A 27910-nucleotide genomic window follows, 5' to 3' on the forward strand; every position below is an offset into this window, starting at 1 on the left:
AGAGAGAGAGCGCTTATCCAGAAATTTTCTTCGTTGATATCCTCGGCCCCTAGGGATCTGTGTTTTCCATTGTGAGCCTAAGCCCAGAGATAAGAGCAAGGGGAACCACGCTCTATGAAGTAACGTAGATAAAGTATTTTCGGCAAAAGTCGTCGACGTGGACCCAAAGGTCCGAAAGATCTTTCGATCTAAAAGTTTGTTCAATCAACCAAAGTAATGAAATAGCTCTCTTCTTCAAAATCCCCAAACAAATTCAAAATCTCTCCATTCCAAACCATTCCCTTTTGGGTAATAATTAAATCAATGTATTCCTATCGACGCTATTTTTGTTGTAATTTTCTTCTAATTTTTTCACTCAATTGTTCGTTTCTTTTCAAGGTTTGCTTTACCAGAGGAACGACGTCGTTGTATCGCGAGATGGCTATTGCATCTGAGGAAATCACCAACATATGCAGTCACTGGTAATTATAATTTTATACCTCGTATCTTGTCATGTTGTGATTTTTCTAATTTTTCCTTTTTTTTATTTAATTTTTGTTTGGGCGTTAATTATAGACTGTGCCTAGTTGATCTTAGTTGTTTGTTTAGATTTCATTAAAATTATTTTGTTAGGTTAGGTCATAACCGTATCAGATAAAGCTTAACAACCTTGCATGATATTTTCATGAAGCTAAAACCAAATTTGGTATTATTTTGGTTTTTTTTTTTTAACTGTAATTGAATAATTAATTTTTTTTTTCTGGTTAATTTGAATTATGTGTGATACTCTTTTGATCTGCTTATCATCTTAATCATGGTCAATCCAGGTTAGTTGTTATAGACCCTTTTTAACAGTTAAATTTTAGTGATGCTTCAAACCTTATGCATTTGAATACTTGAATTTGGGGTTAATCTTGTCCTAATTGTTTATGCTTGAAACCTTATGCATTTGAATTCTTGAATTGATTTCTGTTTTTCAGTGATGGTAGTTTTTTTGTTTGGGTCAATTCTGATGAATGCCATATGCTCGGGCAAGCATCTTTTGTGTCTTATATAAAAAAAGAGTGACCTAGTGCATGAAGCATCCTACACTTGTGGGATTTGGGAATTTATTTTCAAAGTTGAACACATTCTTTATCTTTTATCTTTTTGTAACATGATAAATATTGCCGATTGTAGAGGGTGGCTTTGGTACAATGGTAAAGTTACGCCATTTGTGACCTAAGTGTGGGATGTTTCATGCGTCGGGTCACCCAAACACTGCACATTGTTACTAATATATATATATATATTTCTCATTGTTTCATGACAGTACTAGGATGTTCCTCTGGGACCTTCATTGTTTTGTGTCAAACATATTGCTTATCTTCAAATGGTTAATAGTACTTATTTTTAATGTTTTTATAACGTATTCCAGCTGATTGCTTTTTTTTTTTTGCTGATTTAACATAATAAATTAGCTGATGAAAAATTTGTTTTTGTGTTTCAGTGACAAAGCTATCCCTTCCTCGAATATTGATTTGCATTTTGCTCATTGTTCTCGGAATCTTGAAAAGTGTAAAATTTGTGGCGACATGGTCCCAAAAAAGTATGCTGAGGAACACTTCTTAAACACTCATGCGCTGGTATGTTGGTTTATTGGAAGCTATTAACCTTTATTGTGTGGGAAAGATACAGAACTTGTAGTATGCAACTATGTGTGAAGCCATGCATGACCACTGGTGTGTAGTACAAGTGATAAAAAGTTATAACTGGATAAGGGTAGGGCATAGTATCAAATACCGAAAGGTATGTTTATGGTGGGTGATGCAACATTTTGGTGTCCTATCCCATGTCAATAAGTTTTCAATGATTTGTTCAGACCTTTTCTTTTGGGGTCAAAGGAGACTTGTGGCCTGCTGTTTAATAGTTAGGAGGATTTTAAAGGGGGTGTGCTTTATGGTGCTTCTTTTTAGCCAAGATTGACATGCATGCGCATGTAGTAGTTGGTGGCAAACTAGGATCCTACAACCTAGAGGAAATTGAGGACTGCTAGATTCAGATTTTGTGCATAGAGCTGTTGAGCATTTGATTTTGGATGTGTGGCTTAGTAGCAGAAAGGGATTACTTGGAACAAGCCTTTGTTGACTTGAGTAGGATTTTATAGAATAGTGGTTGTAAGGCTGAAAGCCAATCAATGCCATAGTTTGAGGTGCAAATTTAACTATGTTATGGTTTATTCCTGATATTTCAGAGCCTCTATTCTGTGAGGGTAGATTATTGGAAATTTTATTCATGATTTTCTGTGATGAAAGTTTCAGTGTTCAACAACTTATATTTCTTATTTTCTGATTTACTTGAAGTGTTATTGGTAATTGTTGAATGCTTCAATCTGCATGTTCGAATTTGACATAATTCTCAAGTCTATATTCTTCTTCTTGAAAGTGGCGAAGACTTTTCTTGGCTGTGGGAGCTAAAGTTTAACATTTCCAACTATACCTTTTTGAATATTTGCATTTGTGTGGCTAAAAGTTAGATCATATTGTAATTTTGTATTTTTTTTTTCTATGATAAAAGGAATGGTCATATGTGAGTTTTGTTTTGGGGTTCTATGTTTACATTACTGTCTTTGAGCAGGTGGCCTGTTCGCTATGCAGTGAGACAATGGAGCGTGAAGTTCTAGCAATTCATAAAGTTGAAAATTGTCCTCAAAGGATAGTCACATGTGAATTCTGCGAATTTCCATTGCCTGCAATTGATCTAGCTGAGCATCAGGTAAGACGAACAATTTAGAAATGACAAGGCAGCTTTCAGTTGCATGCTTTAATACCAATTTGTATCTGCATCTCTCTTTTTTCCTTTCAATTATGAAATTTCAGGAGGTATGTGGGAACCGGACAGAACTTTGTCATCTGTGTAATAAATATATTAGACTGCGAGAAAGATACAACCATGAGACTAGATGCACTGGTGTGTCGGATAATATTGTGGGATCTTCCAGGTAGATATGCAAAAGCTTCTTAATTGCCGCTTGTAAATAAATACATGGTAGTCACTTTTAGGGCTGTCCAGTTTTCGGTTTAAACTGAAAAACCAAACCAAACCAATTTGGTTCAACTGGTTCGGTTTTTTGGTTCAATCGATTTTTTTTGGTTCAATTGGTTTGGTTCGGTTTTAATTTTTAGGTAACTTCAGGTTTTGGTTTGGTTAATTCAGTGAAAAAACTGAACTAACCGAACTGACTGAAATTCCCCTAAACTTCATGCTTCGTCGTTTCCCATGTTACATAAATAGACCTACTTCTCTCACTCATTTCACTGTCTCAACACAACCACAACCCTCTCCTCTCACTAAGTCTCTCAACCCAGTGTTGTCAGCCTATTGCCTCCCTCCACGTCCTCCTCTTCTTCTTCTTCTTCTTTGAGAATTCTTCTCTAATGGTCAATTGAATCTGCTATCGTCTTCTTCTCCCTCCCTCTGGACATATCCATCACCATCAGTTGCTTCCTATTACAGCCCCTATTTATTCTTTGCGTCTCTGATTCTTCTAGGTGTGAATGTGATGTGTTGATTATGGTTCTGGTCTTTTCTTTTGCTATACATATCACCATTTGGGACTAGGGTCATGGGTTCACCTCACCGGCGCTGCATGTTGCATTGCCTCGACATTCTGGGTTTGCCTTGCGTCATCGTCAGTGCCGTAGAGGGAATTTGATGTTGTATTGCCTCAACATTCTAGGTTTAGTGGTTTTTCATTTTGATTTTGTTGAAATTTTGTTAACCTGTTTTCTGGATTCGATTTTTGGGAATTTGATTTTGTTAATCTGTGGGATTGAAATTTTTTCAATTTGGGTGGAGAAACCGATGATTTAACCCAAAATCGTTTAGAGTGGAGAAAGAGAATCCATATAGCCAACCCTAATAAATTTTTGAGATAAAAACTTAGTTTAGTTGAGTTGGGTTGTGCTTGTTGCTTGTTGGGCATTCTACGAATCAATTCTTTGAGTTTTGCTCTCGGCCTCTTGCTTGGAGTTGTAAGACTGTACAGAAGTGTGTTTGTTGTGCATTCTTGAAAAACTGATGTTCCGAACTGATCTGATTTGGTTTGGTTCGGTTTGATTTGGTTCTTCTCTTATTTCGGTTCGGTTTCACTTGGTATTTTACATGAAATCGGTTTTTGGTTTTATGAACAGGCCAAATGCTCTCTCCTAGTCACTTTCATTATTTTTTATGATTGTGTTGTGAGTGCAAGTATGTCCAAATTGGTTTGCTTTTGCTTTAACTGCCTTTGATTTATAGCCTTTCTCAGTTGTTTTAATCTTGTGTTGGCTTTTAAGTATATAAGCTTTTGGGCTTATGTTGAAGGCTTTTGTTGCTAAGTGCATCTCAGTTTAATCCTTTTAATGTAGGTAAGCACAGTGAGTGGGTACACGCAGGAAATATAATTTAAACCATTGGAGTGTTACCGTCCCAAAGTAATCACTTTAAATATCTCAGTTCAGTCCTTCAAGTAGATGGGGGATGTGAGGAGGATGTTAGTCATAGGATTAAAGCCAGATGGTTGAAGTGGAGATGTGCTACGAGAGTTTTATGTGATCACAAGATTTCCAATAAGTTGAAAGGAAAATTTTACCGACGTCTAAGATAAGAGTTGCAGAGATGAGAATGTTAAGGTGAATGAGTGGCCATACTAGACTAGATAAAGTCCGTAATAAGAGTATTAGAGAAAAGGTAGGAGTAGTGCCAATTGAGGATAAGTTGAGAGAAGGGAGATTGAGGTGGTTTGGTCGTGTGAAGCGTAGACATACGGAGGTTTCAGTTAGATAAGTAGAGCACATTAGGTTAGAGGATAGAAAGAAAAAAAAGGGGTAGACCTAAATTGACTTGGAGGAGAGTAGTACAACATGACCTAGAAGCATTATACATTTCTGAGGATTTAATCCAAAATCGTTTAGAGTGGAGAAAAGCCAATCCATATAACCGACCCCAAATTTTTGGGATAAAAACTTAGTTGAGTTGAGTTGAGTTGAGTTAAGTTGATGTGGATATTGCATGTCACAGTGAAATCAAAACAAAAAATATAGTGTCTATGTCAGTGATGGTTAAATCTGTTGCTGTTTATGTATTATATATCAAAGCACATGCTATTTGAAATGGTCTTCTCATCTGTTAAACCCTAGGGTGCTTTTTAATTGTTTTTCTGAACTTCAAGAGTACAAGGAAAATGCTTTTCATGTTATACAAGTGCAACCACATAAAATGTGGCTTAGCCACATAGGGAACTCCTGGATTACGTATTGTCTGATTGAAGTGTTAATCTGCCGTTATGGGATTTATGCCTTGTGTTTCTGTCACATTCTTTATGATTCACCGGATATCAATTGGCAGTCTTTATGGGCCTAATTTTATTTGGAATGTTTGAAGGGATGTGAGGGAAGCTGAAGGAGCACCAGGTGCTCCAATAAGGCAGCCACATGATTATTCAAGGAGACGACTTCTATTCACCATTGCAATAACAGGCATTGCTGTTATTCTAGGATCACTTCTTTTCCAGAGGAAAACAGAGAATAATCAAGTGCATTAGCGGCAGAGAAGGTACATATTAGGGCTTATGTAAATCACTGCTCTAAAGCTATTTAATTCCATTTATTTGGATCTGTAATCAACTGAGAGCGTACTGTAGTTACTGTATTTAACTGATCGGGATTGTCACAGTGCATTGACAGCTTGAGAACTGGTATCCATCATTGAAAATGAGCTTCAGCATTTTTTTGAGTAAAAGATGGGCTTTTGTAAAGTTACATTCACGTAATTTCTACTTTTGTCAATGTACTATCGTTTCTACTTTCTTTTTCATTTGGGGGGACGCTGTTCATGGTTGCATCTGTGAATTTTGATAGGAGGATGCGAGAATTCTAATAAAGAATCAGCAACCATGGTTGTTGGAGCTTCCCAATCCATTGGAAATGTTGTATTATTTACAATCTTTGCTCTTTCGATCTTCAAGCATCTTCTCTCTTGTAGCCATATCTAGTATTGATCTACATGCTAGGCTGGTAGAAGAAGCTTTTTATTTTTGATGAGGCCACATAGGTTGGTAGATGACCCTCACAAAGTAATGTGCTCTATTCTCTTCTTATATATATATATATATATATAAATTTAAAGTTATGTAATTAAAATGGGATAATGGCCCATGGATACATCTATTTAGTTGTCTAATTAGTTGAACGGTTGAGTAAATTTTTAATTTTTAAATTTTTAATTGTTGATTGGAGGTGTTTAATAAATATAATTTGTGAAAGTTATAACTGTTTAACATTATAATTGTAATATTAAAAGTTAAAGATTTTTAGGTTTTGTTTATTTTATGAAAAATAATTTCTATATGAAAAACAATTTCTATAGAAAATATTTTTTTATTATTTGATTATAATATTACATTATCAGTATGTATTTATTTTATTTATATATTAAATATTTTTATATTTTAATAAAAATATTTAAATTTAAAAAATAAAAAATAATTTTTTCTTTAAAAAAATATATATTTTTCATTAATTCATTCTCTTAAATATTTCAAACACTATAAAGCATGAAGAAAAATATTTTAGAAAAATATTTTTATGAAATAAATGAAGTTTTAAATATATTTTTACATTAATCGCTTTTCGCTAAAAACTGATTGTAATCACCAAATTAAACAAGCAAACATTAAACTATTACTTGAAGAAGATATATATTTTTTTAAATGTTAGTAAAATAAGTAATCTTTGTAAACTATTATTTGAAAAAATATTTATTTTTTAGGAAATATTTATTATTATTATTATTATTATTATTATTATTATTATTATTATTATATTTTTTAAAAAAAAGAAGAAGTTAGAAATTGAGTTTGAGACATGTAAAATATACGAAAATGATATGGTGTTAATGTCTTTGATGTGTATAAATTAGCAACAGTTGAATAAGTATGTTTATTTGATCATGTGGTTATCAATCCATGTACATGTTGCACACTTGCGGGCGAATATTATATGTTCTTCCCTTTAATGTTCTGTTTTTTAAGCTTAACTGACATTAGTATAATTAACTGGCTTGCATTTGAATGGAAAATTTAAATTGTGATATTTAAATTTGAGGCAATTATAGATTTTCTTCGATCGGTTGGGGCCATGAATTCATATCAGGCTTATAAATATAGAACATTTTATTTAAATATGAATTTAAAATAATTTATAAAATAGTGCTATTTAAAATTTATTTTTAAATATTTTTAATAAATATAATAATATTATTTAAAATTTATAATTTATTAATAATATATATGAAATTAATCTAAACTTTTTATTTCAAATAGGATAAATATTTTAATATAAAAGGAAAAGTATAAGAATTCATCGAAAATTTCACGTTCTTTGTAGCAAAACACGTGCAAAACGGCTTGGATCTTATCTGACAATCTTATCTTATCTTTTTCTTTTTTAAAATTTTTTATTTATAAATAAAGAAATTCATTCGACACTCTTTTTATTTTGTAGGAAATATATTTTTTAAAAATATATTTTTTTATATTTTTTAAAATTTAGAATATTCACAAAAATAGATTAATAAAAAATATTTTTCTTGTTAAAAGAAAAATTAAGTTATTTTTAAAAAATATAATTTTTTAATTTTAAAAGTCATTTTTTTTAATTTTAATAATCTTATTAAAATGTGAAAATATTTATATATAAATAATATAAATTCATACTATTAATTTAATATTATAATTAAATAAAAAATATTTATATATAAAAGTTACATACTGCGAAACAAACGGAGTGCAAAAAAAAAGAAAATAGATACATCAACTTGAACGAAAGAAATAACAAAAGGACACACCTATACAGACACACTCACACATTTGATAAAGTATGAGCAATAGCATTACCAGCTTGATGAGCAAATGACTGGCAAACATTAGATAGAAACCAAGTACATGCAATCAGCAAGGGCCATCCCCACAATATTACCCGAAGCCTCCCCCACTTTTAATCAATTAATAACTATTACAAAACATAGTTGAGGAAAAATGAATCTCACACTTTATTTAATAGCAACTAAAGTATTTATATATAGGTGTGAACAAAGAAGTGGAAAAAGAATTGAGCTAAACTAATTAACAAACTTAGTTGAATCGACTAACAAACTTTATAACATTTTCCTAATCAGCTTGGTTACTAAACAAAATAATTTAACTACTTTAGCTACTTGTTGCAGCTACTTCTTCTCGGCTAATACCCCCTCGCAAGTTGGAGAATGAATATCTATCATGCCTAGCTTGAGCACCATATTCTAAAATGAAGAAATAACTAATGGTTTGGTGTCTAAAAACAGGAAGTGATTGTGAGCTCAGTTGCTATCCTAAATTTGTGTGGGACTGTATGACACCTAAGGCGAAGCTAGGAAAAATGTGAAAACCATAGAAAATAATAGAGAACGGGCTCAAATAATTGAATCAGAGTTCAAGAAGCAACTTAGTGTTATTGAAAAAATGGAGCAGACAGATAATGGGTAAAATGGTTAATTCACCCTTAGAAGTGATTTTTAGCCTAAATGTCCATTAAAACGTAAAAAATTAAAATATTGAAAAATGAATTAAAAATGAAGAGAGTAGGGAAAGGAAAGAAGTAAAGAAATGAATATCAAATAATCATTTGATATCATGACATCATAAAAATTTTAAATTTTATTAATTGTTTATGAGATAATTATCTAATTATAAGAAGATAAAATAAAAAAAAAGAGAGAAAAATCATTTCCTTCTTCCCCACTTTCTAGCCGTCCCTCTCTCTCTCATTCTCTCTCTCATAAACTTCCATTGATGAGTTGTGGGAGCTCTTAAAACTCTAAAATTTCTTTATAATTTCCTTAATTTCTAACACCAAATATTGATATTAGACATTGGTTGAGAATTTGGGTGCAAGAAATGTAATACCCTCACTTTAGCTAGTCCATACATTTTACTGTTCTGGTGACCAATGTCGGTCTGCAGAGTCAGAATATCTGAAATTATATTTAGACTAGAGTGAGGAGTCATAAATAAACCAAATAATGGTAAGAAGAATTTAGAAAAAATTTTAGAAATAAAATACAATAAGGTTAAATGAGCAGGTGCTCCGGTGATGGGAGGCCTAACGGAAAGCGACTGTAAAGATAGTTGTCAACTCTATACCCGTGGAGAAATCCTGTGAAATAATTTATGGGACTTCAGTGAAGAATTATTGAGGTTTCGATGACAATAGATTACTAAGAAAACATAAGGAAAATTAAAACAATTGGTATAGACAATTTTAGCTCAATAAGCTAAACGAAAGGCATTTTAGTCATTTTACATTTAGAGATGATTTTTTACCAACTTATTCATTTAAGTAAGTGAATTATATGACATAAAATATGAATAAATATTGATGAAAAATTAATTAAAAATGAATAGAAAAAGGAAAGAAAACAAAATGAAATTAAATTGGATTTATTATATAAGCATGATATGGCATGATGCAATTAAAATATTATCAACCAATCACATTTAGCTAAACATAAGTATAAAAGCCAAAAGACCTTAGATTAACTAAAAAATTCTGCATCACTTCTTCTTTTCATTTTGGCCGAACCACCCCTTCTCATTCCTCCATTGATACTTCTTCTTCCACCTTGCATAATCTTGATCCTCACCATAAAACTCAAAAATTCCTCAATTAAAACTTGTTATTTACCCTTGGGAAAGTGTTTGGCTGCCAAGAAAAGCCAAGAAAGTGAAGAATTTGGAAGTGAGAAAATCTCTCAAGTGAGGTTAGTGCCACCTTTCTCTCTCTTTCTTTTTATATTCATGTTAAGACATTAAGTTAAGCTAAGAATTGTGGGAATTGAAGAGAATTATGCATGCTAAGGTATACCTTGAATTTTGGCAGCCATGAAGGACTTTAGGGTATGGTAATTTTGATTGAATTTAACATGTCTACTAATGCCCAATGATGTGTATGTTGAAGTTGAAATGGAAAATCATATGAATTGTATGGTGTCTGCATGAATTAGGGATTTGAAGTGTAACACCCCAAAATTTTAAATTTTTTGAGCATTTTTGGTATTTTAATTTTATTTAAATTTTAGGAATTTTTTTGAGATTTTTCGGATTTTAAAAATCGGGTTCGATTTTTCCGAAAATATAAACTTTGATGAATTTTAAAAAATTAATTTAAAGACCACGGCAAAACTAAAAATATATTTGGAGTCTACGTATTTTTTTGAGTTTTCTGGAATTTTTTCGAAATTTTTGGACCTCGTTTTCGGTCCTGAGGCAGAGTAAAAATTCAAAATTTTGTATTCTGAATCGAACCGGCCGAATCGAACCGGACCGGATCGGACTGGTCGAATCGGACCGGTCTTCTTCTCTTTTTCTTCCTCCCGTTCGCGACGTTCCCTCTTCCTTCTCTCTCTCTTTTCTCTCTCCTCCCTCCCCCTGCCGACCACCTCCCCTGCCACCCAGTAGCCGCGCGCCACCCAGCCTCCCGGCCCGGTCGGCCGCCGAGAATGGCGAATCTCCTCCCTCGCGCGCGCGGCGTTTCGGCTTCTCCGGCCACCAATTGGACTGGTCTTGTGTTTAAAATCATCTACTCGGTGAGAGCTTTCCATAGACACCAAGAACGCCGAAATCCATCGAGCGGTTTGTCTGATTTTTGCTCGGGAAGATTTTAGCCAATTTCGACTTTTGGGCTAGATTTCTCGAAAATCGTGAATCCCACAAGAAAACCGAGGGTACCAGCACGCTCCACTCGTCGAGAGCTTCGCGGCGACATAAATTTCAAATTTTTCCGACACCGTTTTTCGGTGGGTCCCACGGAACTTCGCAGTGTTTTTCCGAGCATTTAATGAGCTTAGAAAATTCTGAAAAATTTATGTACTAACCCCCGTGTTATGGGCTTCGTGTAGGCATCCTCGATTCACGGAAATTCGACATGATTGGTAGTGCGAAATTCGGCGAACCACTTCTGGAAAAGTCTCCGAATTGGACCGAGGTTTTGGCTAGCCCCCCATTGTCAGACGTCCCGAGCGCGTTCCCGAAGTCGGAATTGGCAAAGGTAAACCCGAACCTTGCTTTTTCGTAATTTTCTAGTGCTTAAATAGGATTAAAAATCCATAAAATATTCGTGGTAGCTTAGAAAATTATGATTCTTTTTGCAATAGCTTAATAATATTGCTAAGGACCGCGGGGCAAAGTTTTAGAATTTTTAGAGCTTATTTGGGCAGTTTTTGCAAAAATGGTCAATTATAAGGACTAAATTGAAATTTTACATGTTGTGATGGATGATTGAATTGGTGGGCCAGGAGGGGCTGTGTGATGTGATTGAGTTGTGGACATATGGATTGTGAATATAGAAGTGTGTTTTGAGCCCTTTTGCATGTTGGGTAGGTCCTAGGTATAGGGGAGACTCTGCCGGATTTTCGGCACGACTTAGGACGTATTGGTCTTTTTCTTTGTTTGTATTGAGTCAAATTTATTAAATGATTGTAATAAAATTGTCAGGTGAGCCGGGACAGCCTTCTTCCTCCGCCCAGCCGCCACAGTGATTGTCGTCAAGTCTGTGAGTAAAATATTAATTTTAATTGTAATTTCGATATTATTATATGTTCAGCATGCCCATGCATCACTTATATGCATATAATTATGTAGTTAAACTCTAGGCACGATTTATGTTGCATTGATAACTGTTAAAGTGCCATGAATGTTGTTGCGGTAATTTGGAGCAGTGTGCGTGCGTTGGCGTGCGTGTGATGTGGTGTGGACTATGGATAGGACGGGTAGTCACGGCTTGAGTTCTTCGCTGGGACCCGATCCTTTGAGGGGTAGTCACGGCTTGAGTTCTTCGCTGGGACCCTCAATTTGGTTATTAAGTGGAAGTCCGAGCTGAGTTCTTCACGCACCAAAGTTGGATTTAAGAGAGTCAGATAGGATCACTCCATATATTATGATTGATGCTACAGGGTGCGTGAGTGCTCCAAATTACCTTTTTGATGCTATGATGTGAATTTATTGCTGATGTTGCATTTCATTCCACAGGTTGCATTAGTTTTAGATAGTTATAGAGATTATGGTTAAAATTGATATTTTACTCTCTGAGTCGAACACTCACTCCTGTTCAAAAATTTTTACAGGCCACAGGAGGATATTTTATTATGGGTTAACCTGCTTTTCTACTTCGTAGGTTGTTTATCAATAATTGTGTAATTTTATTTACTCCTAGAGTTTCCGCATGTGTTAGCAGTAATTATTTGAATTTGGTCTGTAATATTATTATCATGTTGGACCTGTAAACTTAATATTCTATGTCTGTTTGATGGATTGGATGAGGGAGCTGAGCTCCCATTTCTTTTATGATGCTAAGAGTATGTGGAGGGTGAGCTGAGCTCCCCAATTGAGTATTATTGTGTTTACAGGTCGGGTGAGTCAAAACTCCCCGTTGGAAAGTCCATTTTATGGCCGAACTCTGTCCGTTTGTTTTCTTGAAATTGGGCCCAAATGGGCCTTAGAGTTGGGTTAATGAACAGTTAGGCTTACTACGGGCCTCGGGGGCTTTAGGCTGGCCCAGGTCCTAGTGCCGGTCCGGCCCATAGGTTGGGTCGTGACAAATGTGGTATCAGAGCTTAGGCTCCAGATTCTTAGGGAAAAATTGTCTAAGTGTTGGGAAGAGTCCACTAGGAGTTACATGCGGAAAAATAGGGTCCACATTCGTCTTGCATTGTCATCTTTGCTTCTAGTTTCTGCTTTATATATTGTGTGTAAACATGAGTCTATAGAGCTATGTAATGTGCAGTTTTGAATTTTTGTGGGCTAATGCTGCTGAATTTCAGGAAAATGCGTAGAAGCAGGAGAGCTGCCACTGCACCAGAACCAGATGTGCCCGACGAGGTGTCGCCACAGGGTGAGGCGCCTGCCCCGAGGAGGCGGGGTAGGAGGCCTAGAGCTACTCAAGTAGAGGAGCAGCCACCCCCAGTACAGGATCAGTCCTTTATGGCACAGGGTCCCATGGACCCCATGGCAGCTACTCTAGCTGGGTTGCAGAGAACCATCGATATGATGGCACAATATATGGTCCACCCACCACAGCAGCAGCAGTCCACCGCACCAAGAGGGGAACCTTACAAACAGATCATAAATTTCAAGAAGTTGGTGCCTGGTACTTATGATATGTCAAACGATGCATATCAGTTTTTGGATTCCTACAGACAGGCAGGAACAGAATTACAGTTGACTGATAGAAGACTGATAGAGTGTATGCAGCATGTCATGGGGCCTATGCCTAGACAATGGATGAATGACTACGTGTTGCCCCGGATGGAGGGCTTGACATGGGCTCAGTTTGTGGAACTTTTTATCAATCGGTTTGTGCCAAAAAGCTTCAGAGATCAAAAGCAATGGGCCTTTGAGGCCTTAAGACAGAATGGCAGGTCTGTAGATGAGTATGCTACAGAATTTCTAGAACTGAGCAGGTATGCCCCTACAGCAGTAGCTACAGAAACTATGAAGGTGAAAAGATTCCTAAAGGGGCTTGACAGGAGGTATGCAAACCTGGCCATGATGTCTGATCAGTCTTTTGACATGGTAGTTGATCGAGCTAGACAGATAGAGATTAGCTATGCTGTGGATGACAGCGGAAGAGCAAAGAAAAACAGAGCAGAGGGTTCTACCGGTGTTCCCCAAATGGGTACTCCGGATAGTGGTGGCCAGAGTAATTACAGAGGAAAGAGTAGGAACAAGAGAAGTGGTTTTAGACACAAACCACGAGGATTCAGACCAGGGTACGGATCCAGTAGTGATCACAGTTCGGGGTACAGCAGTTCTAGGTCTGGTTCAGGATCCTCTTTGGCACCGTGTGCACAGTGTGGAAGAGGACATTCAGGACCTTGTTTGATGGGGTCGAGTATGCTGTGTGTGGCCAACTGTGTCACTTTGCTAGGGAATGCCCCATGTTCAATGAGCTACGATGGGGTCACAGTGGTTCATTGCAAATGTTCCTCGCCATTGTATCCGGTACTTCCAACATGGCAGCGATGGCCAACAGGCCGAGGACAAGGGGGACGTGGATTTGGAGGCGATCAGAGGTAGGAGTCGAGATCAAGGTTCCGCCACCTGGTAGGGGTCAAGCTCGGTTTTCACCCCGACCCACTAGGATGCTCGAGCTTCCAATGCGCTTGTGGCGTGTATTCTTCTAGTCTGCTCTTATGAGGCTCGTGTTTTGATAGATCCGGTGCTACGCACTCATTTGTCTCCCGTGTTTGCCATGAGGTTGGTTAGAAACCCTACAACTTTAGAGTGCCCTTTGTCAGTAGCTACCCCACTTAGTGACAACATAGATGTAGATATGGTTTTTCCGGGTAGCCTAGTGGTAGTGGATGGAAAGATCCTCCCAGCAGACTTGGTTCCTCTACCAGTAATGGATTTCGATGTAATCCTAGGGATGGATTGGTTGTCAACTCACTATGCCACTTTAGACTGCAGGAACAAAAAGGTGTATTTCCACATACCTGGTGTGGAAGAGTTTAGCTTTGATGGTGACAGGAGCGTGGCTCCATATAATTTGGTGTCAGCAATTAGTGCCAGAAAAATGTTGAGGCGTGGATGCCAAGGGTATTTGGCATTGGTGAGAGATACATCCAGAAAGGTGTGTCAAGATGGAAAATGTTCTGTTGTCGAGAATTTATGGATGTCTTCCTGCAGGAGCTTCTGTGGTTGCCACCAGGAAGGGAAATAGAGTTTTGCATTGATGTTGTGCCGGGTACAAACCCCATATCAATGCCACCTTACAGGATGGCACCAGCAGAATTGAAAGAGCTGAAGGAGCAACTACAGGAGCTTTTGGACAAGGGTTTCATACGCCCGAGCACTTCACCCTGGGGCGCTCCTGTGCTATTTGTAAGAAAGAAAGATGGGTCATTGAGGTTGTGTATTGACTACAGACAGCTGAACAAGGTGACTGTGAAGAACAAGTATCCACTTCCTCGGATCGATGATTTGTTTGATCAGCTCCAAGGAGCTAGATTCTTTTCCAAGATAGACCTGCGATCAGGCTACCATCAGTTGAGAATCAGGAAGGAGGACGTGTCCAAAGCGGCTTTCAGGACAAGATATGGTCATTATGAGTTCTTGGTGATGTCTTTTGGACTCACTAATGCACCAGCAGCCTTCATGGACTTGATGAACAGGGTGTTCAAGCCATTTTTGGACCGTTTTGTCATCGTATTCATAGATGACATTCTGGTATACTCTCGGACCGAGGAAGAACACGTGTGGCACTTGAGGATGGTGTTGCAGACGTTGAGGGAGCACCAGCTATATGCCAAATTTTCAAAATGTGAATTTTGGCTAGAAAGCATCTCATTCTTGGGACACGTGGTTTCTAGTGACGGCATTCAAGTGGATCCCAAGAAAATTAAAGCTGTAACTGATTGGCTTAGGCCTACAACAGTCACTGAGGTGCGAAGTTTTCTGGGTTTAGCTGGCTACTATAGGCGTTTTGTACAAGATTTCTCCAGGATAGCGGCTCCCCTAACTAAGTTGACCAGGAAGAATGTTCCATTCATTTGGACAGATGACTGTGAGGTGAGTTTCCAGAAGCTTAAGGAGTGTCAAACCACTGCTCCTGTGTTGACACTACCTGTGAGTGGTGAAGGATACACCGTGTATTGTGACGCCTCCAGAGTTGGCCTAGGGTGTGTTTTGATGCAGAATGGAAAGGTAGTGGCTTATGCTTCAAGGCAGCTGAAGAGGCATGAGCAGAACTACCCCACCCATGATTTGGAAATGGCGGCTGTAATCTTTGCACTAAAGATCTGGAGACACTATCTGTATGGTGAAGTGTGCGAGATATACACCGACCACAAGAGCTTGAAGTACATCTTCCAACAGAGGGATTTAAACTTGAGACAGAGGAGATGGATGGAGCTTCTGAAAGACTATGATTGCACCATCCAGTACCACCCTGGAAAGGCTAATGTTGTGGCAGATGCCTTGAGTAGAAAATCTTCTGGCAGTTTGGCGCACATTTCAGTAGAGAAGAGACCATTGATTCAGGAGGTACATGAGTTGATGGATCAAGGTTTAATCTTAGATCTTTCAGATGAGGGGGTATTGTTGGCTCACTTTTCAGTGAGGCCAGACTTGAGGGACAGAGTTAGAGTTTCCCAGCACAGAGACCAACAACTGATGAAGATTATAGAAAGAGTACAGCAAGGTGAAGGTGGTGAGTTTGGATTTGCCAATGATGGCGCCTTAGTGCAAGGTTCTAGGATATGTGTGCCCGATGTGGACAACCTCAGGAATGAAATCATGCGAGAGGCACACTACACACTGTACAGTGTCCACCCAGGTTCCACTAAGATGTACCATGATGTGAAAGATAGCTATTGGTGGAATGGTATGAAGAGAGACATAGCAGACTTTGTGTCCAAGTGCTTGACTTGTCAGAAGGTGAAGTTTGAACACCAGAGACCGTCAGGGAAACTGCAAGAGCTCCCTATCCCAGAATGGAAGTGGGAAATGATCACTATGGATTTTGTGACTGGGTTGCCTCGTACCACGCGAGGATGTGATTCGATATGGGTAATTGTAGACCGCTTGACCAAATCAGCTCACTTCTTACCTGTGAAGACTACATATTCTGTGGCACAGTATGCTCGGCTCTACATTCGAGAAATAGTCAGATTGCATGGAGTTCCGGCTTCCATAATATCTGACAGAGGGCCCCAGTTAACTTCTCGGTTTTGGAGAAAGTTACAGGAGGCACTTGGCACACAGTTGAACTTCAGTATGGCTTTCCACCCTCGCATGCACGGACAATTGAAAGGACAATCCAAACATCGAAGACATGCTTCGCATGAGTGTCTTGGATTTTGAGGTCAATGGGATGAGCATAGCTTTGGTGGAGTTTTCCTACAACAACGATTATCACTCCAAAGATAGGGATGGCACCCTATGAGGCATTATATGGAAGAAAGTGTAGGTCTCCTCTGTGTTGGACAGAAATGGGGGAAGCGAAGGTGCATGATGTAGACCTAGTGCAGTGCACTTCAGAGGTAGTTCCTTTAATCAGGGAACGATCAAGACAAATTTTTCAAGAGATGTAAGAGTTATGCACTTGATAGAGGGATGTGGAGTTTGCAGTGGGCGACTATGTATTCCTGAAGGTTTCTCCAATGAAGGGAGTCATGAGATTTGCAAAGAAGGGCAAGTTGGCACCTCGGTATATTGGACCTTTTGAGGTTACTGATAGAGCTGGAGCAGTTGCCTACCGGTTGGAGCTACCACCCAACCTCTCTCACGTTCATCCCGTGTTTCACATCTCCATGCTCAGGAAATACATTCCCGATCCTTCTCATGTATCGCAAATGATGTGATAGAGCTAAAAGAGAACTTGACATTTGAGGAGCAGCCTGTAGCCATTGTGAACTACCAAGTGAGACAGTTGAGATCAAAACAGATCCCTATGGTTAAGGTTTTGTGGAGGAATCAGTTAGTGGAAGAGTGCACCTGGGAGTCAGAACGGGACATGCGTAGCAAGTACCCTTATCTGTTTAATGTATAATTATGTGCTTTATTCTGCCTTGTGTAAAATTCGAGGACGAATTTTCTGTAAGGGGGGAAGAATGTAACACCCCAAAATTTTAAATTTTTTGAGCATTTTTGGTATTTTAATTTTATTTAAATTTTAGGAATTTTTTTGAGATTTTTCTGATTTTAAAAATCGGGTTCGATTTTTCTGAAAATATAAACTTTGATGAATTTTAAAAAATTAATTTAAAGACCACGTGGCAAAACTAAAAATATATTTGGAGTCTATGTATTTTTCTGAGTTTTCTGGAATTTTTTCAGAATTTTTGGACCTCGTTTTCGGTCCAGAGGCAGAGTAAAAATTTAAAATTTTGTATTCTGAATCGAACCGGCCGAATCGAACCGGACCGGATCGGACCGGTCGAATCGGACTGGTCTTCTTCTCTTTTTCTTCCTCCCGCGCGCGACGTTCCCTCTTCCTTCTCTCTCTATTTTCTCTCTCCTCCCCGCCACGGCCACCACCTCCCCTACCACCCCACCGGCCGCCACTCCAGCCTCTCCAAATTAACGCGAAACCGCGCGAATCCTCCTCGCGCAAGCTTCTCCGGCCAAAATCTGGCCTATCCGGCCACCAATTGGACCGGGTCTTGTGTCTAAAATCATCTACTCGGCGAGAGCTTTCCATAGACACCAAGAACGCCGAAATCCATCGAGCGGTTTGTCCGATTTTTGCTCGGGAAGATTTTAGCCCATTTCAACTTTTGGGCTAGATTTCTCGAAAACCGTGAATCCCATGAGAAAACCGAGGGTACCAGCACGCTCCACTCGTCGAGAGCTTCGCGGCGACATAAATTTCAAATTTTTTCGACACCGTTTTTCGGTGGGTCCCATGGAACTTCGCAGTGTTTTTCCGAGCATTTAATGAGCTTAGAAAATTCTGAAAATTTTATGTACTAACCCCCGTGTTATGGGCTTCGTGTAGGTATCCTCGATTCGCGGAAATTCGACAGTTGACCGGGTCTGCGAAATTCGGCGCATGCACTACATCGAAAAGTCTCGAATTGGACCGAGGTTTTGGCTAGCCCCCATTGTCGACGCCCCGAGCGCTCTCAAGTAGGAATTGGCAAAGGTAAACCCGAACCTTGCTTTTTCGTAATTTTCTAGTGCTTAAATAGGATTAAAAATCCATAAAATATTCGTGGTAGCTTAGAAAATTATGATTCTTTTTGCAATAGCTTAATAATATTGCTAAGGACCGCGGGGCAAAGTTTTAGAATTTTTAGAGCTTATTTGGGCAGTTTTTGCAAAAATGGTCAATTATAAGGACTAAATTGATATTTTACATGTTGTGATGGATGATTGAATTGGTGGGCCCAGGAGGGGCTGTGTGATGTGATTGAGTTGTGGACATATGGATTGTGAATATAGAAGTGTGTTTTGAGCCCTTTTGCATGTTGGATAGGTCCTAGGTATAGGGAGACTCACGATTTTCGACAAGACTTAGGACGTATTTATCTTTTTCTTTATTTGTATTGAGTAAAATTTATTAAATAATTGTAATAAAATTGTCGGGTGAGCCAGATAGCCTTTCTTCCTCCGCCCACCGCCACAAATGATTGTCACAAGTCTGTGAGTAAAATATTAATTTTAATTGTAATTTCGATATTATTATATGTTCAGCATGCCCATGCATCACTTATATGCATATAATTATGTAGTTAAACTCTAGGCACAATTTATGTTGCATTGATAACTGTTAAAGTGCCATGAATGTTGTTGCGGTAATTTGGAGCAGTGTGCGTGCGTTGGCGTGCGTGTGATGTGGTGTGGACTATGGATAGGACGGGTAGTCACGGCTTGAGTTCTTCGCTGGGCGCCGATCCTTCGAGGGGTAGTCAGGGGTTGAGTTCTTCGCTGGGACCTCGATTTGGTTATTAAGTGGAAGTCCGAAATGAGTTCTTCACGCACCAAGTTGGATTTAAGAGAGTCAGATAGGATCAGCTCCCATATATTATGATTGATGCTACAGGGTGCGTGAGTGCTCCAAATTACCTTTTTGATGCTATGATGTGAATTTATTGCTGATGTTGCATTTCATTCTACAGGTTGCATTAGTTTTAGATAGTTATAGAGATTATGGTTAAAATTGATATTTTACTCTCTGAGTCGAACGCTCACTCTTGTTCAAAAATTTTTACAGGCCACAGGAGGATATTTTATTCTGGGTTAACCTGCTTTTCTACTTCGCAGGTTGTTTATCAATAATTGTGTAATTTTATTTACTCCTAGAGTTTCCGCATGTGTTAGCAGTAATTATTTGAATTTGGTCTGTAATATTATTATCATGTTGGACCTGTAAACTTAATATTCTATGTCTGTTTGATGGATTGGATGAGGGAGCTAAGCTCCCATTTCTTTTATGATGCTATGAGTATGTGGAGGGTGAGCTGAGCTCCCCAATTGAGTATTATTGTGTTTACAGGTCGGGTGAGTCAAAACTCCCCGTTGAAAAGTCCATTTTATGGCCGGACTCTGTCCGTTTGTTTTCTTGAAATTGGGCCCAAATGGGCCTTAGAGTTGGGTTAATGAACTGTTAGGCTTACTACGGGCCTCGGGGGCTTTAGGCTGGCCCAGGTCCTAGTGCCGGTCCGGCTCATAGGTTGGGTCGTGACATGAAGTTAGGGTTTTGTGACTAAATTAGGGGTTTTGTGCTTTGAGGTTTAATTGGAGTTCTAATGGTCAATTACTGACCATTTGAGGTAAATTGACCATAAATTGGAATGAGTTGTGGCATTGAAATGTAAATTAGGTGCTGTCCCTAGTGTACCAGAATTTCTAAACCTGAGTCTAGTGGGTTTGAGTAGCCCTAATTTCTAAACCCGTCTACAGTGTAGCTGAGCAAGGCGTGCTACAATCGGTGCAGAAGCACCCTAATTTATCTTACTTTATTTTTTTAATAATTTTGAATTCGTTAAATTTGACATCAATTATTTTTTTTCGACGGAGAAACTAGCGGAGTTTCTCCTATTTTATTATCATTTGACATATTTCAATATTCACCTGTTTGAAATTCAATAATATTTCCAAAATAAAATCTTATCCATGCTAATCATAATTATCTCATATATCAAATCTCATCCATACATTTCAATTTCATAATCATTTCCATACATTTCCATTCATACTCAATTCATATGTAAACATTCTCAAATTTCATGAGCAAAATTTTCAAATTTCCTTAATTTACAAAATAATTACAAAATTTCATAATTCACATGATATACAAATTAATTACAATTTGCTAATTTACATTACAATATAAGAAATAAATAACATACACAAAATACATGATATACTTAATGTGAGCCCTATCTACATGCATTGCTGAGGAGGTGACAACCTTGAACGCTCTGCAGATCGAATCTCCAAAATCTCTGTTTAGTATTTGCTGGGCTTTAACTTCAAGACTGCGAGGAAACAATTCCATCGCGCTAAGCATTGCTGCTTAGTGGTGCAATAATATAACAAGGAAATAATATACAAATAAAGATAGAAATAAAACATAATTTAAATAATTAAGATTTATTTATACTTCACATGCGGTTTCTAAAATTTGATATGTTTTATCCTAATTTAGTCTTCTTTGAAAGTGTTTATTTTGCCAATGTACAGAAATAATGTACAAAGAAAAATGATTTAAAAATAATAAATATATGCTTATATTATTATTTAAGTCACATTTGCAATATTTATTTATGTTATAATTTTCTTTGCTAATCTTTTAGCACTTTCTCTATACTTGCTAGTTTGTCTCAGATTATTTCATAATAAGTAAATTTTAATATCGGTCCAGTTCATTTCGATTCTTTCTAATAAATAACTATTCTAATTTATTTTAGGTCATCTTACTCATTTATTTAATTTAATATCTAATATTTTTAATTGCTAATATTCTTAACTTATTTCAATAAATTTCATTGCCCAAGTAACCTATGACAGGCTGATTAAACTGGATAACGGGTCGTTGGCACTAGACACCGCGGTGCCTCAGGCCGTCATACCATGGGACGCAAAACGTCAACCACGTATGCAGTCAGTATGGCTAAAAAGGCCATGATAACACAATCAGGCATAAAAGCCATAAATGTTGGCATAAAGCCATGAATACGGGCATAAAGCCATGAATATAGGCATAAAGCCTTTCGCAGTACTGCTAAAACAATACCCTATTGGCATGCCAATCTATCCAATCTGACACACGTGTCTAGGCAATACAAGGGCACATAATATCATTAAATATTAATATATTGTGTTTTATGAATTCATTATTTCATGATAAATTTCAATTATAATTCATACATTCATTTGATCATTTATATGATCACAATTCACATCAATTATCCTTTTATACCATTGTACTCAAATTACTTCTCCTTTCTATAATAATGAGAACTAATGTCTCATTCATACATTAATATAGTTCATTTATTCATTCATTATGTTATTCATATTGATTACAATTCTAAACAATGGTTCACATGTACCATTGTATTCAAAACATTTTTCCTTTCTCATTTATACATTCAAGAATCTACTTATGTAATTACAATTTTTATATTTCAAGTTGAGTTATTAATGTTTTATGAATTCCATTTGTGATGGGCATATAAGCCCTAACTATTTATTCACATCAATTAGGTGACTTATTTTTCATGTTTCAAGTAATCCATAAATATTTCATGGATTTCAAATTTATGGCCTTAATTGCTTTTTAACAATTTTGACTAGGATGCATAGTCCACATTTGTCATACAATTCTAAGCATTTAAGCTTAGAGTTGGTTCTAGTTCTTCATCTTAATTTACTAATCATTTTGATTACTATTCACCTTACTAGTCAACCAAAATGATGACTTTTTCATACTTGATGGATATATTAATTCTAATTACACCAAGATCCCACATTTTGAGTTTTACATTTGCTAGTATTAATTGCCAATTGCAATTTAAAGTCCCCTAGATGCATTTCTAATTTCAAATTTTGAATTTCAATTTTTGGTGTCACTATTCACCTCATTGGTCAACAAAAATGTTGACTTTTGGATAGAAAATATGTACATTGGTTTTGGCACTCCCAACATACCACATTTGGCATTCAAAACTTGTTGGCATTAAGCATTTATACCATTTCAAAGTTTAAACCAAGGGAAGCGGAATTTTCAGTTTTTGTAGCTCAACTTTACTGTTCCATTGGGCACTGTTACAGTGGGAATTTGAAGAAATGGTAAACATGAAAGTTATTTCTTGTTTTGTCTAGTTGAATTTCATTTTTTGAATCACTCCATTTGGAGTTTTGTAGCTCCAGATATGGTCCAAAAACCACAGCTGGCCGGATTTCAATTCTGCAGAATTTACCAAGTCTATAGTAACATGAACAGTGAATGTGATTGCATTTTTGAATTGGTTCTGGTCATAATTTGGGGTAGGTTTCTTCATGAAAGTTGTTAGTCTATGTCTTAACTTGTTTCTGTAAAAATTTCAGGTCAATTGAACATTTCTACAGTGAGTTATGGCTACTGTTCATTTGGTCATTTCTGCAGGTGCTGTTGCAGGGTATCCGGATTGGGGCCAACATTTGGTCTACTTGCTTTGGTCTTTTGGGCATGGTTTCTTCAGAAAAAATGTGCCATTATAAGTCTAGTTTCATGTCCAATTGGCCAAACACCAATTGGACCAACACAGCCAAAGATATGGCAGTCCAAGTGGGCTGGAATCACAGCCACCCTGCTGGTTACCCTAGGCAGCATACCAAACCAGTTTGCAATGCTATAATTCGCTCTAAGTCATGGTCAATTTACCTCAAATGGTCACTAATTGACCATTAAAATGTTCATTCATCATTACCTAAGCAAGGTCCAAGTTTCTCTCCAAAACCCTAACCCTAATTGACCAAGCCTCCAATTCATGCATCCTACTCCTAATTTGCTATACTAATCATATAATTTATAAGAGGGGCAGCAATATGTCACTTTAAACCAAAGATTTCTCCTAACCCTAACTCATGTCAAGGCTGCCAAAACTTCATGGAATATAACCATGCTTCATTAATTCAATTTTTGTCAAATTTTTAACTTAACTTAGCTCAAATTCATGATTAGAAAGATGTAAAAGCAAAGGTTATGGCACTAACCTCTTTGGTGATTTTCTAAGCTTGTTCACACCTCACTTTCTTCCACTTTCTCTTCTTCTAATTGCTGCCCAAGTCTTGCTCTAGTGGTAAGGGAAATTTTTAGTGAAGGGAGGACAAGGTTTTGAGGTGGTTTGAAGTGGAAAATGAAGCTTAAGGGAGCTTTAATGGTGGAACCTCTTCTCTCTCTCTCTCTCAACGTTTTTTAGGCTGCCCAAAGGTTGAAGATGCAGATTGGTTTTTCAAATTTTTGGTCACTTTTATCTCTTTTAATGAGTTTAACAAATTGTAATTGGTGGATAGGTTTTTAATGACATCATATGATGTCATTATTAGGTATTTTCTTTCATTTTCTTTTCTTTTCATCTCTACTCATTTTCAATTTAATTTTTAGTAATGTTTATTCACATTTTGTGTCATAATAATTATTTACTCAACTGGACAAGTCGGCCAAAAATCGTCTCTGAAGGCGAAATGACCAAAATGCCCTCCGTTTGGCTTAACGAGTCAAAATTGTCTGTACCGATTGAAAAATTTTTCTAAATATTTTCTTGGAATTCTAATGCCATAGGAACCTCAATGACCCTTCTCTGGAGTCTCAAAAATTATTTTATGAATTTTTCCCCGGGTCTAGGGCTCCTAGTTGCGAGAACCGCAACTTCTCACTAGGTTACCCATCGCTAGGGCACCGCCTCATTTAACTTGGTTGTATTTTATTTCTAAAATTTTTCCTAAATTTTTCTTATTAATATTTGAGTTAATTTTGGTTCTTGATTTTAGTTTAAATATTTTTTCGGACGTTCTAGCTGTCCGGACCGACACCGGTCACCGGAACAGTAGAATGTACGGAGTTGCTACCGGGAGGGTGTTACACCTTGGACCTCGGTAAACCCTGGAAAATATTTTAATACATAATTAAAGACCTATTGAAGCATAAATATTATTAGAAATATCAAAGAAAAATTAATTAATTAGTACAAAGAAAAGTGAGAAATCGAGAAAACGACAAAACTCGGTGTTACCGAAAAATCGGGAATGCAACCCGAACAGGGGTATTGTGGTCATTTGACACGCCGAGTTGTCTTTTGACCTAAATGTCTATTAAAAATAAATGATGTTACACTTAGAAAATTTTATGAAAAATTAAATTGTTGGTACCCAATTCAATTAGCAAAAGATGAGAGCTTAATGTGAGAATTTGGAAATTTAAGAATAAACAAACATTATATCTTCACTAAGTGCTCCACTAACTCCATAAAGTGGACACTTAATCACCATATGGCTAGCAGAAACTTCATCTTCTTCAACTTCTCAAAGACCAGCCGAAATGCTCCCAAAGAATCCTCCATGGCCGAATTCATGCGAGCTTCATTCTCCCATGATCCAAGCCTATTTCCTTGCATTTTCCTTCACAAAAATTGTTCTACACAACTTGGGCAGTAGATAGGCAACAAGAAAATCAAGTTTAGTCAAGGTTTTGAGGAGTTTCAAAAGTGGTAAGTACGTATTTTTGATGTTTGTTTCATTAAACTTTGTATGGATGTTATGGGTAGTTGAATTGTGGAAGGATTTTTGAATTTTGATGAGTTAAGGGAGAGGTAAATTTTTGGCAGCCATGGAACTTCAATAAGGGCAGTTTATCCTTGCATGTAAATGGTAGATTAAAGTGTTGATGAAGTGTTTATGTGTGTAGGAATAAATTGGGTGATGTATACTAAATGTATGTGAAAGTACACTTGATTTTGGAAGCTTGAAAGCTAATTGAAGAGATGTACAATTCAACAAAGTTAAAGTGTAGATCAAATATGTTATTTCATGGGTTGGTTTATGGAATTATATTGTTGAATTATGGTGCTTATTATGGCAGCATGTATATATGTATAAGGGTTTGATTGTGGACATGTAAATGAGCTAGGTTATATGGCTAAATTGTTTGTAAATTGGACTTGGTAAATTCTGTACTATAATGTGCCTATTGAGAATAGTTATAAGCTACCAAAATGACCAAAAATGAGTTGCTAAATGTGTTTATGTTATGGTACAAACCAGAATTGGCATGGATGTGTAACTTGGTAAGTGTTAAATGTGTAATTGATGAGTGATGAACAATGTGTAATAGGGCAGTGTAGGTTTTGGCTTAGAACCTTAAGTGTGTGGTTCCAATTGGTATAAGACCAATTGGAAGTGAAACTAGGCACAAAATGTGCCAACTTTCATGAAGGAAGCTTACCAAAATTCTGCTTAAAAGGTGACTTGAAAAATGACCAAATCCGGATTAGTGCATTGAAAGCCTGAAAATTGACCATTTGGGCAGCAGTTAGTATTTTGGCCATAACTCACTCAAAACAGGTCTAATTGACCTGAAATTTTTACCATGAATAGGTAAGACATATATCTACAATTCTTATGAAGATACCAAAGCCCAGAAATGGCTAGAACCAAGCCAAATAACTTGCACAAATTCGGGTCCAAAAACTGGCCGAACCAAAAGTGACCTAAAATGACCTAAAGTGACCATTTTGATACATTCTGTCTAGCATTGGTAGATTGATCATAACTTGGTCTACATAACTCAGAATGACCTGAAATTTTGCCCCGCGTGCAATAGGACATAGACCTATAAGTTTATAGTTTTGACCGAAACCCAAAAATCGAGGGAACTAGGTCATCCAGTTAGGTCAAATTAGTATACTGAAATTCGACAAATTGCAATAAAATGCACTATACATGGAAATGAATTGTGTAACATGTACCAACACTAAAAGGCTATAAAATGTGACATATTGATAACATTAAAACCTAATTCACCTAGATTGCATCGAGGGTCAACATCTTAGGTTGACTAAGGAAATGATAAAATTCAATAAATTAAGTATTAAGCCTTATTATTAGAGATGGTTTAAATGAGTACTGAAACACTTCAAAATTGTGTGTTTCAGTTAGCAAAGACTCAGGGAAGGGGAAGGAAATACTGAGTCAGAGCCAAGAGACAGTTATCAGAGGTTTGTGCACAATAGTTATTTCTTTTGAATTTTTCAATTGAAATAAACTATGGTTATTTGTATGTTATTGTTTTAAATTGTGTTTGTGCACAATAATTTTGATTTCTCATTTTCTACTTAAAAATTTATTTGAACATTATAGTTTTAAATTTTGTCTGTGCACAATACTTTTTATATTCACTGCTTTTACTAGAAAATTTATTTGGAGAAATGAGTTATGAATAATTTTTGATTGTTTTGGCTTTGAGAATCTTATTTGGAAATTATTGTGTTGCCTATTTTGCAAATGGAAATTTTGAGATAAAATGTGATTTGGGAATTGTATGAAATTTTGTGATTTGGAATTATTTTGATTCACACTTGGCATGACACTGTTATTATATTCCTCCCTCTTTGACTTATCATCTGGTGTGAGTGTGATTATGTTCCTCCCTCTTTGACTTGCCAGTCTGAGGTGAGTGTGGATGAATACTCATTATTTAGCTAGCTTCCTCCCTCATTGATTTTGATTATTGGGGTGAGTGTGTCTTGTCGTGGTGTACAACACGGCATGTGCGAAAAAATTGTGTCATGGCCTAAATCGTGTTATTGATTGGCAACACTGTATTATTCAGTTATTTGATCAAATGGTGTTATTGATTGGCAAAACTGTATTATTCAGTTATTTGATCAAATGGCATTATTGATTGGCAAAACTGTATTATTCAATTATTTGATTAAATTGTGTTATTGATTGGCAAAACTGTATTATTCAGTTATTTGATCAAATGGTGTTATTGATTGGCAAAACTGTGTTATTCAATTGTTTGATCAAATTTGTGTTATATGAACTTTGTAAATTGTGAAATAGAATTGTGAATTATTTGATTTGTGAATTGTCAATAAAAGATTTATATATCGCATTTCAAATTGTTATTGTGGACCACTGAGTAAATTTTACTCAGCGATAGCTTTTCATTGCTGTCGCAGGTAGATAGACTGACAGGGCAGCAGATTAGGCTGCTAGTACTACACTGAGAGATCATCGGGTATATTGAGTATACCATAGTTTGCATTTTGTATTGTAATATATGTTCACTGTATGTATATAGTGTTCTTGGTTTTGAGCAGTTGTAAATTAAAATTATACATTGAAGTTATAAAATAAATTGTAAATTATTTTGGCTTGTAAAAT

General features: G+C 36.7%; 1 protein-coding gene across 3 annotated transcripts; it reads left to right on the plus strand.

Annotated features, from left to right (window-relative positions):
• Positions 1-133: 133 nt before the first annotated feature.
• On the plus strand, positions 134-27894 carry LOC110639184 (uncharacterized). Of its 3 annotated transcripts, XR_009143539.1 has the most exons (9): positions 134-288; positions 379-461; positions 1469-1604; positions 2596-2733; positions 2838-2959; positions 5383-5553; positions 5859-6073; positions 26674-26736; positions 27706-27894. XR_009143539.1 is itself a non-coding variant. In XM_021790193.2 (7 exons), the coding sequence occupies exons 2-6, from the start codon at positions 418-420 to the stop codon at positions 5540-5542; spliced, it is 600 nt and encodes a 199-aa protein (XP_021645885.1). In that variant the 5' UTR covers positions 134-288; positions 379-417; the 3' UTR covers positions 5543-5553; positions 5674-5755. The 3 variants fall into 3 exon arrangements, 2 of the variants coding, with proteins under 2 accessions (XP_021645885.1, XP_021645748.1); XM_021790193.2 differs by lacking the exons at positions 5859-6073; positions 26674-26736; positions 27706-27894 and adding an exon at positions 5674-5755; XM_021790056.2 differs by lacking the exons at positions 5859-6073; positions 26674-26736; positions 27706-27894 and having other exon boundaries at positions 135-288; positions 5383-5755.
• The last annotated feature ends 16 nt before the right edge of the window (positions 27895-27910 follow it).

This window comes from Hevea brasiliensis, chromosome 2, assembly GCF_030052815.1.
Source record: "Hevea brasiliensis isolate MT/VB/25A 57/8 chromosome 2, ASM3005281v1, whole genome shotgun sequence".
Taxonomy (NCBI): domain Eukaryota; kingdom Viridiplantae; phylum Streptophyta; class Magnoliopsida; order Malpighiales; family Euphorbiaceae; genus Hevea; species Hevea brasiliensis.

What these genes read in the sequence shown, in the direction of transcription:
- LOC110639184 (XM_021790193.2), top strand. Translation starts at nt 418, where the DNA reads ATGGCTATTGCATCTGAGGAAATCACCAACATATGCAGTCACTG. An exon ending in TCTTAAACACTCATGCGCTG is followed by an intron (nt 1,605 to 2,595) that starts GTATGTTGGTTT and finishes GTCTTTGAGCAG; the next exon opens with GTGGCCTGTTCGCTATGCAG. An exon ending in TTGATCTAGCTGAGCATCAG is followed by an intron (nt 2,734 to 2,837) that starts GTAAGACGAACA and finishes ATGAAATTTCAG; the next exon opens with GAGGTATGTGGGAACCGGAC.